Source organism: Pollicipes pollicipes, unplaced genomic scaffold (genome assembly GCF_011947565.3).
Source record: "Pollicipes pollicipes isolate AB1234 unplaced genomic scaffold, Ppol_2.1 Scaffold_7231;HRSCAF=8579_pilon_pilon_pilon, whole genome shotgun sequence".
Lineage (NCBI taxonomy): Eukaryota > Metazoa > Arthropoda > Thecostraca > Pollicipedomorpha > Pollicipedidae > Pollicipes > Pollicipes pollicipes.
This window is the reverse complement of record NW_023597034.1, coordinates 12,557,594-12,572,165: the sequence shown is the minus strand read 5'-3', so window position 1 is coordinate 12,572,165 and position 14,572 is coordinate 12,557,594. Positions and strand designations below refer to the sequence as shown.

Sequence of the window (14,572 nt, the reverse complement as noted above, 5' to 3'; positions counted from 1 at the left end):
AACAACCAGGATCCTCCGCTGAGGTATAACGACGTGCCCGCAAGATGAAGACCCGAATCGCCATCTCAAGTATGCCCACAGCAGCCAATTGAGCAGAAAACTGATGATTAACAACACCGTCATTCTCGCCAGTTGCTCTGACAGGCGGAAGCTCCTCGTTCTGGAAGCAGTATACATCCGTGACAACGGCCCTGTCATCAACCGCCAGGTTTTTCCCTACCCACGGTTCCTTTGAGAGTTCGAGCAAGTTCCGCACACTTTGGTTTCCTATGAACCACCGCAATTGGCTTATTGCAAATTTTTCCTGCGATCAGCCTTCATCGAATTTATGTCTTATTGTGATTTTACTGAGCATTATGCAGATCAAACCATTATATAGCGCTATTTGAGTCTTATGCATACTTGTAACTGCCTGATGACGTCCTACGTCCGACGAAACGCTCCCAGCGTTTGGAGAGATTTAAAACATTTCATTGAGCCACCTGAGAGAAAGTGTGCTCGTAATATTGATAATCTGAGGAAGACATAGCACAACAAAAATGCTGTCATTAACAACAACTTTGGCGTAAAAGAAAATATGCCCCCTACGTACAAGCATATATATATATACATATATATATATATATATATATATATATATATATATATATATATATATTTATATATATATATGTATATATATATGTATATATATATATATACATATGTATATATATACATATCATATTTGAATATATATATATATATATATATATATATATATATATATATTTATGTGGGTAAACAAAGGGTGTCTGTCACCTTTTGGTGACTTTTTAGCTTTGCCTTCCCCAGCCATTTGGAGATGATGATGATGATGATTTGGGGATTTAGGGCGCATCGACTGCTAAAGGTCATGCAGCGCCCATAACTATCGATTCATGCAGAGCCGTCAATCAGAGAAGTGCATCAATCAGGTCACCCTATAGAGCCATGATGATCGGCCCTAGCATCATGATGAGAAGATTACAGGAAAATCTATAGCGCGAAGGAACTGGAGCACTTTACCAAACCCGACGATGTTCGAAGAATCCCCTAAAAAGTCGCGTAGCGTGCGACTCTGGACGTGGCGTCCGAAAAACTGCGCTCTCGTTGCAGTAAGGTGGCGGCAAGCGACCAGTACGTGATGCACGGTCAGTGGATCAGAGCATCGACCGCAGCATGGTCTGTCGCCAGCCAATAGCAGGTGACGGTGCGTAGCATATGTGTGACCTATGCGTAACCGGCAAAGGGCAACTTCTTCCACCCTATTGTCCCGAAAGCACGACTGCCATAATCCAATGCGGGGTTTCACCGACTGCAGCTTGTTGGCGCTCAGCGAGTTCCAGTAGAACTGCCATCGCTTCTGCATAAACAGCGACACTGCGGGGTACATGTCTTGAGCAGGTAGTGGTGTTATAGGAATTCTAGTCCCTGTCGTAGCGCGCTTTGCTGCCGCGTCAGCAAGATCATTTCCGCATATCCCCACGTGACTTGGGATCCAGCATAGAACGACCGTTTTTCCTGCTCGATCCAGTGAGCTAAGACGAGATTGAATGTCCTGAACAAGTGGATTCGACGGGGAGAAGCCGCTAACAGCCAGCAGGCTGCTCAAGGAGTCGGAAAGAATTAAATGCAGATTGCTATCGTCCACTTCAATAAAACAGAGAGCTTTGCTAATGGCTATAAGCTCGGAAGTGTAGACCGACGCGTGTGAAGGCAGTGTGAATGACCGTGTGGTCGATCCGCACACAAAAGCGCACCCTACACCTGCATCCGTCTTCGAACCATCTGTATAAGTCATCTTGTACCCGTCAAAGGAGGCCATGTGCTCTAAAGCTGCGCCTTTGAGTTCCGCCATGAGGACATGTTGCTTTTGCATATTTGATAGAGAGACATCCACTCTTGGCGATGCTAGCTCCCAAGGAGCAGTCTCCATGGGTTTAGGTCTGATGACACGCCGTAGGTTCAGGCCGCTCGCATCTAAAAGCTCTCTCATTCGTACACAGAAGGGAGAAGTTTTAGGTGACCGTTGACGTAGGAAAAGCCTTCGTAAGCTACGCGAAAACACTGCTTTGTAGGTGGGATGATCTGGGAACTGCGCCAGCTTGCACGTGTAGCGCAGTCCCAGCATCTGCCTTCGCAATGCTAGTGGGGGCTCGTGAGCCTCCACCAGAAGACTGTCTATGGGCGATGTCCGAAAAGCCCCTGTGGCGATACGGAGTGCGGCGTGATGCACCGTGTTCAGAGTACGTTTGATCAGGTCTGATGAGCTGTCGTAGATAAAACAGCCGTAGTCAAGTTTTGAACGAATCAGGGAGCGGTATAGGAGTAAGAGTGTCCTCCTATCAGCACCGTATGACGTACGTCCCACGCACCTTAGGATGTTAAGAGATTTTAAACATTTGTCGCGGAGATTTCTGATGTGCTCACGGTATGTTAGGCGTCGGTCAAAGCGTATACCGAGAAATTTCGCGGTATTCTCATTGGCGACGCGTTGCCCAAACAGCCTGATTTCCATATCAGGACAGTGACGGCGACGACGACAGAAATGAACTGCAGTTGTCTTCGATGTAGAAAACCGGAAACCGTTGAGCACACTCCACTTCTCCAGACGTGTGACAGCCAGCTGCAGCTGTCGCTCCATCGTGCGAGTGGTCGATGAGCTACACCAAATAGCAAAGTCGTCTACAAACAGGGAACGGCTGATCCCATGTGGAAGCGTGTCCCCTATGTCGTTTATCATCACTGCGAAAAGAATGACACTTAATACGCTGCCCTGAGGCACACCATTGTCCTGTGGATACCTGTCGGATTGATAAGAACCAACACGCACCCGAAAGAATCTGTCAGTCAGAAAGTTTTGTAAAAACTTTCCCATGTGACCACGGATGCCACAATCGAGTAACTTCATCATAATTCCATGTCAACATGTGGTGTCATAAGCTTTTTCTGTCAAAGAAGATGGCGCCGGTATGACGCTTGCTACTAAATCCGGCTCGCACTGCGGTATCAAGAGTTAAGATGTGGTCAATCGTGCTCCTGTTCTTACGGAATCCGCACTGAGCATTCGTGAAAAAGTTCTGGCGTTCTAAAGTCCACGAGAGCCGCACATTCACCATTCTTTCCATGAGCTTACAAAGCGAAGATGTGAGGGCGATCGGGCGGTAGTCAAGAGCGTTCGTCCCACTTTTCCCGGGCTTTAAAATAGGCACTACTATTGCCTCTCGCCAGATTGGCGGGAAGTTACCTGACACCCATATGCAGTTGAAAACTGCCAGCAACGCTCGTAGTACACGGGGAGGAAAATGCCGTATCATATCATTGTGGATGAGGTCGGGCCCCTCCGCTACACCACGCAGCGAGCGAATGGCCGCTTGAAGCTCCATCATAGTGAAATGTTTGTTGTACGTCAGGACGTCATCTGTACAAAAATTAACCTGCGAAGTTTCACATCGTGCCCTGTGCCGCAAAAACCGCGGGTCGCAGGTGCCATTTCGGCAACGGTCTGACAGGGCTTCCCCAATGGCTTCTGCCACATCACTTGGGTGGGTGATGTCTTGACTTCCCACTCGCAGTACGGGAAGAGAAACTGCTGGATGCAGTCCAGCGATTCGCTTAATGCGGCCCCATACCTGTGACGTCGGCGTGTGGCGATTTAGTAAATTGACGTAGCTGCGCCATGATGCACGTTTCGCCTCTCGTATAGTGTGGCGTGCGGCCGCGCGTGCTTGCCTGAAAGCCAAGAGGTTTAATGTGCTGCTGTGCCGGTCAAAAGCCCTAAAAGCTCTCCGACGTGCACGAATAGCGTCGCGACACTCGTCGCTCCACCAAGGTACAGGGGTACGACGAGGGCATCCGGAGGTGCGCGGAATGCATCCTTTCGCCGCATCCAACACGAGAGACGTAAATTCCTCCGTAGTCGGAGTTGCAGGGTCGAAATCGTTGGAAAACGTTTCGTCCAGGCGAGTCTCAAATTCCCTCCAGTCCGCCTTCTTGAAATTCCAACGCTGAGGTCGAGTACCAAGAACAGTACCACCACGGTACCGAACCCAGACCGGAAAGTGGTCACTTCCAAGGGGGTCCTCTGAAGCATCCCAGGTGAAGTATGGTACCAACTGCGGACTACAAATGCTCAGGTCTAGCACCGACGATTGTCCGGATGGCAATGTAAAATGCGTTCTTGATCCTGTATTTAAAACGCACAGACCTTCGTCACGCACGAGAGCCTCACATAGCCTCCCGCGAGTGTTCGTGGAAGCACACCCCCACACAGTGTGATGTGCATTAAAATCGCCTAAAACGAGTAGAGGGGGAGGGAGTTGAGAGACTAACTCTCGTAGTCCTCCAGATGGAAATGAAACCCCAGGTGGCAAGTAGAGAGAGCAGACAGTTATGGTGCGGCGGTTGAAATTCACCGTTGCTGCGACAGCCTGCAAGTCTGTTCTCAACACCAGACGCCGCGTAGGAACGCTTTGGTGTACAGCCAAAAGAACGCCACCGTAAGCAACGGTGTCTGTTGGCATGTCAGTGCGGAAGGTAGTGTACCCTTTCAGGCTGAAGGCCGCATCAGGCGCCAACTTGGTCTCCTGGAGACACACGGCTACCGGGCAGTGCGCGCTTAAAACTGTCTGCAAGTCCTGGGTGCTTGACCTTACACCTCTACAGTTCCACTGTAAAACTGACTGAATGAGGAGGCTTTAAAAGCACTGTAAGGTTTTAAAAGAACTCAGCAGCGCTAGAGCCTGGCCCATGGTTGTGGGTTTTGTCGTCAGAACCCGAGGAGATCGGGCGGATCCTGGGTCGGATCCGGGGACTACCGCCATCTGTTGGCGAAATCGGCCCCGGCGGTCCACGCTTTTCCGGACGCCCCGTCCTAAACTGAGCCGGCGCCGGCGACGCCGTGGTCCTAGGCGGCGGTGGTGGTGGAGCACCCATAGACGGGTCTCTCCGCGAGTCGGAGGGGCCTAAGGGAGCTTCCACACGCTTTCGGGGAGGTGGGACTACCTCCCCCGTGGGAGCAGGCCCGGGGCCCGCACCCGACAGCCGACTGGCTGCCTTTGCCCTCTCCTGCTCCTGAAGGCGTGCACGCTTTGCCTCGCGCGCCCGTCTCTCCGCCTCTTGGCGCTCAAGGTTGTCCAGTTTCCGACCCATCGTCTCACTCAGGGTTGTAGGACGTGATGCTCCTGGGGAGGACGGCTGTGAAGCCGGTGATCGCGCGCTTACTGGCGAAGACCGAGAGGTTCGGCCCCGGCGGGCCACGGTCCACTCATTGCTTTCGGCTGGTGTGGGGTGGGGCGGCGAGGTAACAACTGGCGCGCTGGCCTGTGCCTCAGAGGGGGCACAAGGTGCCAACGAGACGGGGGACGACAGTGTTGCCGAAATCGTGTTGCCGAAAAGCCATTTGGAGAAATCGACGCTGGGAGTAATGTCGAGGAGCAATCGATGGAGTAATGTGAGCCGATGAGAGATTCTCGCGGGACGAGGGAGGGACGAGGGAAGAGGGACGAGGGACGAGGGCCGATCAGTAGTGACGGAGAGAAGCGATGCCGCGGTGAGCCTTACACCAGGTGACTAGTATCTACTGGGATAAACTCAGAGATCTGCGTAGTGTACGGCTGTACTGTTCCACTCATAAGAAAACAGGTCTGATGGTTGCACATTACCCGCAGGCTGTGGGTGGGGACCACCCCACAGGACTCACTTGAATATGACCGACAGGGCTTCTCCCTTTAATGTGGTACACAGGCATGCTTGAAACTGTGTGAGTGTGTAAATACTAGTAAAGAATCACAGCAAAGTGGCTCTTGCTGTGCAACGTGTTCGGGCGAAAGCATATTCACCGTAAAAGCCCACATATTGTTGGCGAGCCAACGTTTTCACCATTTGTAGTCGTTCCCAGGTAGCCAGCGTGTGACAGGGAATTGCCCCGCTAAGAATTACCTGCGAATCAGTACAATGGGCCAGCTAGCCGGCACCCGTCACTGCCAAGAGCATGTAGAATTAATGCAAACAAATATAATCATTGCTGAAAAACGCATTACTGCCAAGGAGCATTTCTGTCGTAAGGTTTATTAGTGGTTAGTTACAGCTACTATCCATAGACTACTATGCGCCGGCAGTGGCCACCCTGTACCAAGATGACAGGCAGTCAATGTCATATAGTCCGAGTGGCTGAATGCGTCGTTAGGTCCTAATGACAGAATCAATACGGGAGGCAAAATGAGGGTGAAATGCCACCAATCACTCTCAAACGCATAGCTAACCTTACCAACTGAACTGACATATACATATATTCACTGATGTGGCTATTGCGACAAAGTTGCGGTAACATATCGCTAAGTAATATTTCTAAACGTATTCACAACGGTGTGCATTACACAACGTCATGGGCAAGAATGAAAATTCAAAAACCATACACGAGCTTCATCGAAATCATTAAGTACGTCACGGCGCTTGCTGTTTTATGCAATTTTGGCTTTGCGAATCTCGTGACTGCTGTCAGTATCAGTGAGAAATTCATCCGGTGATCATACTGGAATTGTGGAGAAAGAAGCCCTTGCTCCTTGTTGCGCGGACGGCAAAAACCAATTTGAAGACAGCAGTACTCCGGTACTCGGTACTCGGTACTCGGTACAGTACTCGGAGAATACTCCGAGTAGCATAGTAATGACCAGTGTGGGAATGTCACCACCGGTTGGAGTTAGTCAGGAAAGGAGACAAAACGAACAAAATACACGAAGCAAGCGGAGTCAGAAACACAAATAAGAAATCCCGCCACATGATTATTTGAATCCTTGTGATCAAAGCGATGGTGCTTCGTATGACGTTCGAAAGACCATTTAATCGCAGACGTGGTACAAACAAAAACGATGTCAGTCATTAGTGATATCGCATTCGCCTAATTACGACTACCGAAGATGCCTTTTTCAGGACAAGATTGAATATCTTGTCAACGCAACCTCAGAGCGCTAAATCGCTCCCTCTCTGATACCCTTCTGAGCGGCCCTGGGGTGTCTTCACGGGATCGAGAACAGCGAGGAATGGCTCCAATAGGAAGGGGCGACATCTCATCGGGCTTCAGCTGGATTGGTTTGGGAATCATTTCGTTGGAACGCACATCAGCTTAAAGGTAGTGTTCCAAAATTGTATGCGAGTTTAACTTGAAGTAGCCGTCTTTAAAATCATTTGGCGTGATCCACAGCCCTGCCTTTCTGCAGACCTCAACCCCTCTAGTTTCTTATCTACATACATTTCATCTCGCTGGCGCTATGTGGTTTCGTTCTCGCCCGACCAGTCACGCCTGGACTTCTTCTTACCGCAGGGTACCATTAACCGCAAGGTCCGCTACCTGCAGCGAGTTCAGCTACTGCGCACCTAGGGCCGCCAGGGACCGTCCAGGACTGGAGCACCTTTTGTTGACAGTTTGATGGGCATGAAATCAATGACTAACCGCCGTCGCTGGTCGTGTTTTGCCATTCAGTTAGCGGCCGAATACCACCAGTCACGATCGTGTGACAACTCCACTTGGCACTGTTGGGAAAACTTAACTTTTATCTGGGCCAGACTGTACTTTTAAAAACTGACATATTGTAGACAAATATTCCTTAATCCCAAATCAGGTGATCTCATGTGAACAAATGTCAAACATTTACCGACTAGCCTAGCATAGGGAATTTCGCATGGGTTCCTACAGGATATGATCTGGTACAAAATACGCGTTACAGTAATGACGATGTGCATAGATGTTTAGAGTACCAATGGCTAAGACAATTTGCCTGTATTTTCCGGTCCAGTGTTCCTTTTTGCTCATACGCATTGAGGGGCTCACGCCAGCATTGGGTGGGGAGGCTCAGGCTCTCCCGGGGGTAAATTAAATGATGCCACTAGTCCAAGGGAGAGACGGAAGGAAGCTCGAATTTGGGCCTTGGTATACGTGTCCTGTTTGGTTTGTATTGGATCCGGAATTTGATTTCCGTTCAGTATAATTCGGTGACAGCGCGCTGTAACTTACTTGTGCCAAGTTTAAGATAAAACTGTTTCGCATAATATTGGACTTCATTGATTCAATAACATTGTCGGCTTCATATATTTTAGTCGAAAATATGCTCGGAGCACATTTAAGTGTTTCGGTTTCTATCGTGCCCTCCTCTGAGTGACTAGTGCAGAGAGTGTCCTGCGGTGAATGAGCATTCATATTTACCCTGACTGCCAGCAACTGTCGTGAGGCGGGCGGTTTCAGCGTTAATGCTGATGCACCCGGAGGTGGCGATAGCTGACTGAGGCCCCTCGCTCCGCTTCATGCCCGGCCGGCGCATGATGACGGTGTCCGCTGGTTACCCGAGGTACGCACGCCTTCCACAATGGACGACGCCCGGGAAGGGCACCGGCGCCCCAATATCTGGTGCCCGTGTCATGTGAGGTGATCCGTCAGCAAACAGTGAAGCAGGAGACCTTCAGGGTGCTAACACTTCGACAAACCGCAATTATTCACGACTACGGTGAATCGTAACCGTGCAACGCTGTGCCAGAACAATGACACGGAACAGAACGTCCAGGACAGACCCGTCAATTAGGACACGAAACCACAATAAATACAGAGCGATGTGTATTTCTTTGGCCCAGATCAAGTGCAGGGCACATATTGCTATTAGTGTTTCCGACTGAATCAACTGTGATGGTTTCAAAAAATGAGCTGACAACGACATAAGGAGACACAACATACACACCTGATAAAAACCATCGTAAAGGCCAATTTCCTTGTGCTATCTGTTAAGCACTCACCAATTTTACATGCTCCTTCAAGACCTTCACCTGAGGCATCTTCTTCAGCTTCCTGTCCAACTTAGCCCATATTTCTTCTTTCGTCGTATCTGTCTTTCCCTCTCCCCCTCGACTCTGATACTCAGTGACTACTTTCTTTCGAAGTTTCTTTAGCGGCAGCTCACGGTCATCACGGTTTCCCAGCAACGCAAGTACTACACCTGGCCAATCAAATTTGTTTGGCCTATGCACGGACATCAGCGCTGACTCGTCCAATGTTGCGTTCAGTCGCTCCACATCAACATCTGCGTCTAGTTTTCGCTTTTTCTTTCTACCGCTCGACCCGTCGTCTGGATCCACACCGCTTTCGGCTTTTTCCTCGCCCTCCTGTTTCCGTTTTCCAGAGGTTTTCCCATTGGTGGCTTCAACATGCTTTGTCTTCTTTTTGCTTCGCTCCATTTTCTTGTCCCTTTTATTTTTCTTCTTCTCGATCTGGTCTGCTTCCGTCTCAACCTTTTCCGTGGTTATGGTCTCCTTCGTCTTCCTTTTCTTGTGCGCAATTTCGGGTTCCTGCGCTTGAGCGTCCTGCACACCGTTCTCCTGCTGAGAAACCCTCATCGCATCACTGGACGGCCCGTGCTCGTCCTTCTGCCTAACCACAGCGGCCTCAAACACTGACCACGCCTGCTCCACCAGCGCGTGATTTCTGATGCTAACGCTGTTGCTCACGAAGTTCTGGAACTTTTTCTTCTTCCTTGGAATGTTGCCATGCTGTGTGAGTGTCGAAAGAAGCTGGCTCAGGGCCGGAGGCATGTCTTTTGTTTCTTCAACTTTCCTGTTGATGGCCTCTATCCACGCTTCCTGCTTACGTTCACCTTTGTTTGCACTAGACTTGGGCTGCCAACCTTTGGCTGCATATTTTTCGTCTTCAGTAATGCACTTGTTGTGATGTTTGTACTCCTCACCCCAGAAGTCCTTCCCGCAGTCCATACAGGAGAGGCTTTCACACCGGCGACATTGTTGCTGATAGTGCTTCTCCACCTGATTCTTCTTGATGGAGGCACCGCACGCATTGCAGGCAAATACCACCATTCTTGGTCCTGGAACCTAGGGGCAAAACTCTTTCTGAAATACCAAAGAAGTTGATACATGAGATTTAGAAGTCAATACACAGGATATGGTGCAGTGGCAAGATAAAAAGCAACTTCAGTAATATAAAGTGAACTGAGCACATGAATGATGTTTAATTACATGGTATACCAGAACACCATATTTAGTCAGCATGACCACAAAATAGAAGAGAAAGACTTCTTATATGAATTCAATTGACTTTGAAAGGCAAATTCACTCTTGTGATTCCAACTTAAAACTGAGGATACCTTGTACTGTATAGAGACTAAATGCCTGATCAGTGCCCACTGAAACTGAAAGCAGAATAGGCACTCCTTGACAAAATGATGTATTCACAGAAGGGAGCACTGTAAAAAATTATAAGGACTAACAAAACACTTTACATGCTTGCTGTGATTGGCTTTTAAGACATGACATTTGGATTGCATGTTCAGACTGAGAAAAACATGAGGTGGCAAGACAAACAATGAAAGGAAATGTGGTCATTTTGCTGTTGCATTAGTTGTGAAGATGGAAAAAACTTGCAATAGATGTGATAAGTATGAAACACCTATGCAGGTGACAAGGTAACAGGTGCTGAAAGACCCCTCAGTCAAAACTGCCTAACTTTTTATGTTGAAAGTTACAGAACCACTCTTACTGCCTTAAGAATAACTCTGGCCTTGATGGCCTGTGCTGAGTAATAACCATGACCAACACATCCTATGCTGCTTTGTTTCACGTGAATCAACCATGAGGCAAGTTAACTTTTTATAATAGATGCAGTACAAAAAGGTACACCTAATCATGTCAAAAGCTGGTAATAAGCAATTCTGAACTTGGCTGAACCACTGATCATGACATTCAAACCTGTTTGCCACTGGTAAATTAACTATCACATGATGTGGTTGCTTGTTTTGAATTGCTCTAAGATTGAAACAAGATATTTTTTAAGATACAAGCAGCTAAAAATGATGACTGAACTGCAGCAATTGCCTATTTTTTCAAATGCAAATATATATATATATATATATATATATATATATATATATATATATATATATATATACATATATATAAACACAGTAAGTCAGCATTAAGTTGGCATCAAATGTACTATGTAACCGCATAAGAAATGCAACATTCATGAGTAATGATGAACATGAACAACAACAAACAATAAAATATTAAAGGCAATACATGACAAATTAGTACTTTCCAAAAGAAACACAACAGACTAATGGCACTGACAACACAAAACTTACAAATTCATTAAGTACAACCTTAATCAATCACCACAGAACCCAGTACCTAAAAACATTTGAAAAACTAAATAAAAAGAAAATGAAATAAAATTAATGCTGGGATATGCTGGGTTAGCCTTGGCACAACCCATCTTGAATTTCATTTCAATTTGCATTTCATTTTATTTTTCAACTGCTTTTATCATTGGCTTCTACAGTGCTTATTAAGATTGATTTTTTGGCTCATATGGTGTTTTTGGTTATGGTTCATATGTATGGTTCATATGGCCCAGATGGTTCATATGATTGAATTTAATCACCAGCTGGCAATCAGCTTTGTACAACAAGGCAGGAGAGCCAAAAATACCATAACTCATCAGGCAAAAGCCAAATTTTTTGTTAGAATGTGAAAAAGCACCATTTTTCACATACTTCAAATTAAGGCCAGATCCATGACAGTCCAGCATATTGAGCAAATACTTCCTCTCTTCACCAGACGAGCACGGCCCCTGTCCCTGCCTCTCATAATATTCAGTTAGCTGTGTTTATAATGCCGAAAATTAGCTGTAACCCCTCAAACTCCTAACTGTGCCTACCTATACCATACCTGTCTAGATCTTAATTCACTATATTTCAGTATCTGAAATTTGGTTTTGGCTGTTAGGGAAGAGAACAAAAATATTAAAATCACAGCTTGTAGTGAGAACAAAATAACCCAGGTGAATTTGCACTGCATTTACAGCTGGTACTTAAGGACATCCTTTGGCAGCAGATGACAGTAAACACCATGCTCTAGCTAGTCCCAGTGATTTCCAAAGACCAATAAGATTGACTGCTTGCAATTCTTAAATTTTCTAGCTTCCTAAGTTAGTGCTTCCTAAATCTATGCTAACACCTACTGTATTTTTTAAGCTACATAGCTGATAGAAAGTTGTTGATATTAATAATTCTATTGTAAATGTGTCAGTAGCAATAAATGCTGACAGAAGCAGATGCTTAAAATGTTGTGCACCTATTGCACCATTTCCCAGAGCATGTAATGCCAAGCTTGTGATTGAAATGTCATGCAAGCCACAATATAGATAGGAGCATATGGGGCATGGTAGCCAGTGCAAATACATTCTAGCCAGGGTAAAATCATTCTCACCCAGAGGAAAGATCCTGGGGCAATGTGATACCCACCTAGGTTTTTGCTGACCCAGATGTACTTAATTTGGAAACAAGTGTGTAGTTCCCAATTTAGTTAGATAGGATAGAATACCCTCCCCAATATTGACAAAAAAAATTGGTCGAAATCAGGGAAAACATTGTTTACACCAGTTGTTTGGGATAAAAGATTTCTCTGCTCACCTGTTCCACAAAGTTATGTACAAAACTACACCACGTGGGACGGCAGGGCTGCTGAGTGATCAGGGCTCGGAGCCCAACGCAGCAGGCGCAGGGTAATCATTTCCTCCTTACAGATCAATCCAGCCACGCAAAGTTAGCATCACTGCATCTACTCACCGGCGTTGAGTCCGATACAATACTTTTCTCAGTGTATGACACTGAGCTAAATTTATATATTGTCCTTACCTACACCCCCAACCAATCACGCCACCGCCTCTCCGCACGCGGCTCCTCCAAAACATGGTCGGCAGGCTACATAAATGGCGCGGACGCAATAGCAGCAAGGCTATCTAACGAATAGCAGTCTTCAAGACGGAGCCGCTGTATGTTATTGATGGGTTCTGCTATTGCTCTTTAGGAGCTTAATGATTTAAAAAAAAAATATTCGTCGGCCAAACCTGGCTTTAATAGAATGTAGATCTCAAAAAACACAAATAATCATATAAATACATCCGTTAAAGTTCTGCTCAACGGAGAATACGAAACCCTGCTTTAGCTTTATACTCAGATTTCAATTCTGTGGCGACGCTCTGTAGATCGATAGAGAAAATTCCATGATTTTGTTTAATGATCCTTTCATTCATTTTCATCACGTATTCCGCTCGGATTTCTTGGTGGAGTACATGCCTTTTCTCCAATGCTAAATCCATCCCAAGAGCCGGATACTCGCGGAGCCACGAATATGTGATAACATGTTACGGTTAGGTATGACCAGTAAGGCACAGCGAGTAGGTACAATCGAGATCAGTTCGGTCGTCTAATTGCACAGTGTCTAAATAAGGTGAGTGACATTTTTAGGAGCATAAGAATTGAAGCGGCAAAACACATGCTGAATGATATGGTACACAATCCACTGATGCCACCGATCGTCCCAAAATAAGGTGAAGGGTGACTGAGGAGTTGGTTTGCTTGTTCAGTTCAGGTGACAGGTGTTTTAATCGCGACAGCCTCCAGAACATAAAGCTTACCCCTCAGAAAACTAGGGCAAGTGCAGAAAAAGCTTATTAAAAACACTTACGCCATGGTCTTAGACAACACTTGCATAAGAGAGAGAGAGAGAGAGAGAGAGAGAGAGAGAGAGAGAGAGAGAGAGAGAGAGAGAGAGAGAGAGAGAGAGAGAGAGAGAGAGAGAGAGAGAGAGAGAGAGAGAGAGAGAAGAGAGAGAGAGAGAGAGAGAGAGAGAGAGAGAGAGAGAGAGAGAGAGAGAGAGAGAGAGAGAGAGAGAGAAGAGAGAGAGAGAGAGAGAGAGAGAGAGAGAGAGAGAGAGAGAGAGAGAGAGAGAGAGAGAGAGAGAGAGAGAGAGAGAGAGAGAGAGAGAGAGAGAGAGAGAGAGGATAGAGAGAGAGAGAGAGAGAGAGAGAGAGAGAGAGAGAGAGAGAGAGAGAGAGAGAGAGAGAGAGAGAGAGAGAGAGAGAGAAGAGAGAGAGAGAGAGAGAGAGAGAGAGAGAGAGAGAGAGGAGAGAGAGAGAGAGAGAGAGAGAGAGAGAGAGAGAGAGAGAGAGAGAGATAGAGAGAGAGAGAGAGAGAGAGAGAGAGAGAGAGAGAGAGAGAGAGAGAGAGAGAGAGAGAGAGAGATAGAGAGAGAGAGAGAGGAGAGAGAGAGAGAGAGAGAGAGAGAGAGAGAGAGAGAGAGAGAGAGAGAGAGAGAGAGAGAGAGAAGAGAGAGAGAGAGAGAGAGAGAGAGAGAGAGAGAGAGAGAGAGAGAGAGAGAGAGAGAGAGAGAGAGAGAGAGAGAGAGAGAGAGAGAGAGAGAGAGAGAGAGAGAGAGAGAGAGAGAGAGGAGAGAGAGAGAGAGAGAGAGAGAGAGATAGAGAGAGAGATAGAGAGAGAGAGAGAGGAGAGAGAGAGAGAGAGAGAGAGAGAGAGAGAGAGAGAGAGAGAGAGAGAGAGAGAGAGAGAGAGAGAGAGAGAGAGAGAGAGAGAGAGAGAGAGAGAGAGAGAGAGAGAGAGAGAGAGAGAGAGAGAGAGAGAGAGAGAGAGAGAGGAGAGAGAGAGAGAGAGAGAGAGAGAGAGAGAGAGAGAGAGAGAGAGAGAGAGAGAGAGAGAGG

General features: G+C 46.9%; 1 protein-coding gene across 8 annotated transcripts; it reads right to left on the bottom strand.

Annotated features, from left to right (window-relative positions):
- Window positions 1-8,611: 8,611 nt before the first annotated feature.
- LOC119110516 (cell growth-regulating nucleolar protein) lies at window positions 8,612-12,799 on the bottom strand. Of its 8 annotated transcripts, none has more exons than XM_037234372.1 (2): window positions 12,711-12,799; window positions 8,612-9,906 (listed from the first exon to the last, which is right to left on the bottom strand). In XM_037234372.1, the coding sequence occupies exon 2, from the start codon at window positions 9,871-9,873 to the stop codon at window positions 8,791-8,793; it is 1,083 nt and encodes a 360-aa protein (XP_037090267.1). In that variant the 5' UTR covers window positions 9,874-9,906; window positions 12,711-12,799; the 3' UTR covers window positions 8,612-8,790. The 8 variants fall into 8 exon arrangements, with proteins under 8 accessions (XP_037090267.1, XP_037090274.1, XP_037090272.1 ...); XM_037234379.1 differs by having other exon boundaries at window positions 8,612-9,888; window positions 12,711-12,773; XM_037234377.1 differs by lacking the exon at window positions 12,711-12,799 and adding an exon at window positions 12,642-12,701.
- Between the last annotated feature and the right edge of the window lie 1,773 nt (window positions 12,800-14,572).

Bases quoted from the DNA above. Each gene is read 5' to 3' on its own strand.
- LOC119110516 (XM_037234372.1), bottom strand. From the start codon at position 9,873: ATGGTGGTATTTGCCTGCAATGCGTGCGGTGCCTCCATCAAGAAGAAT.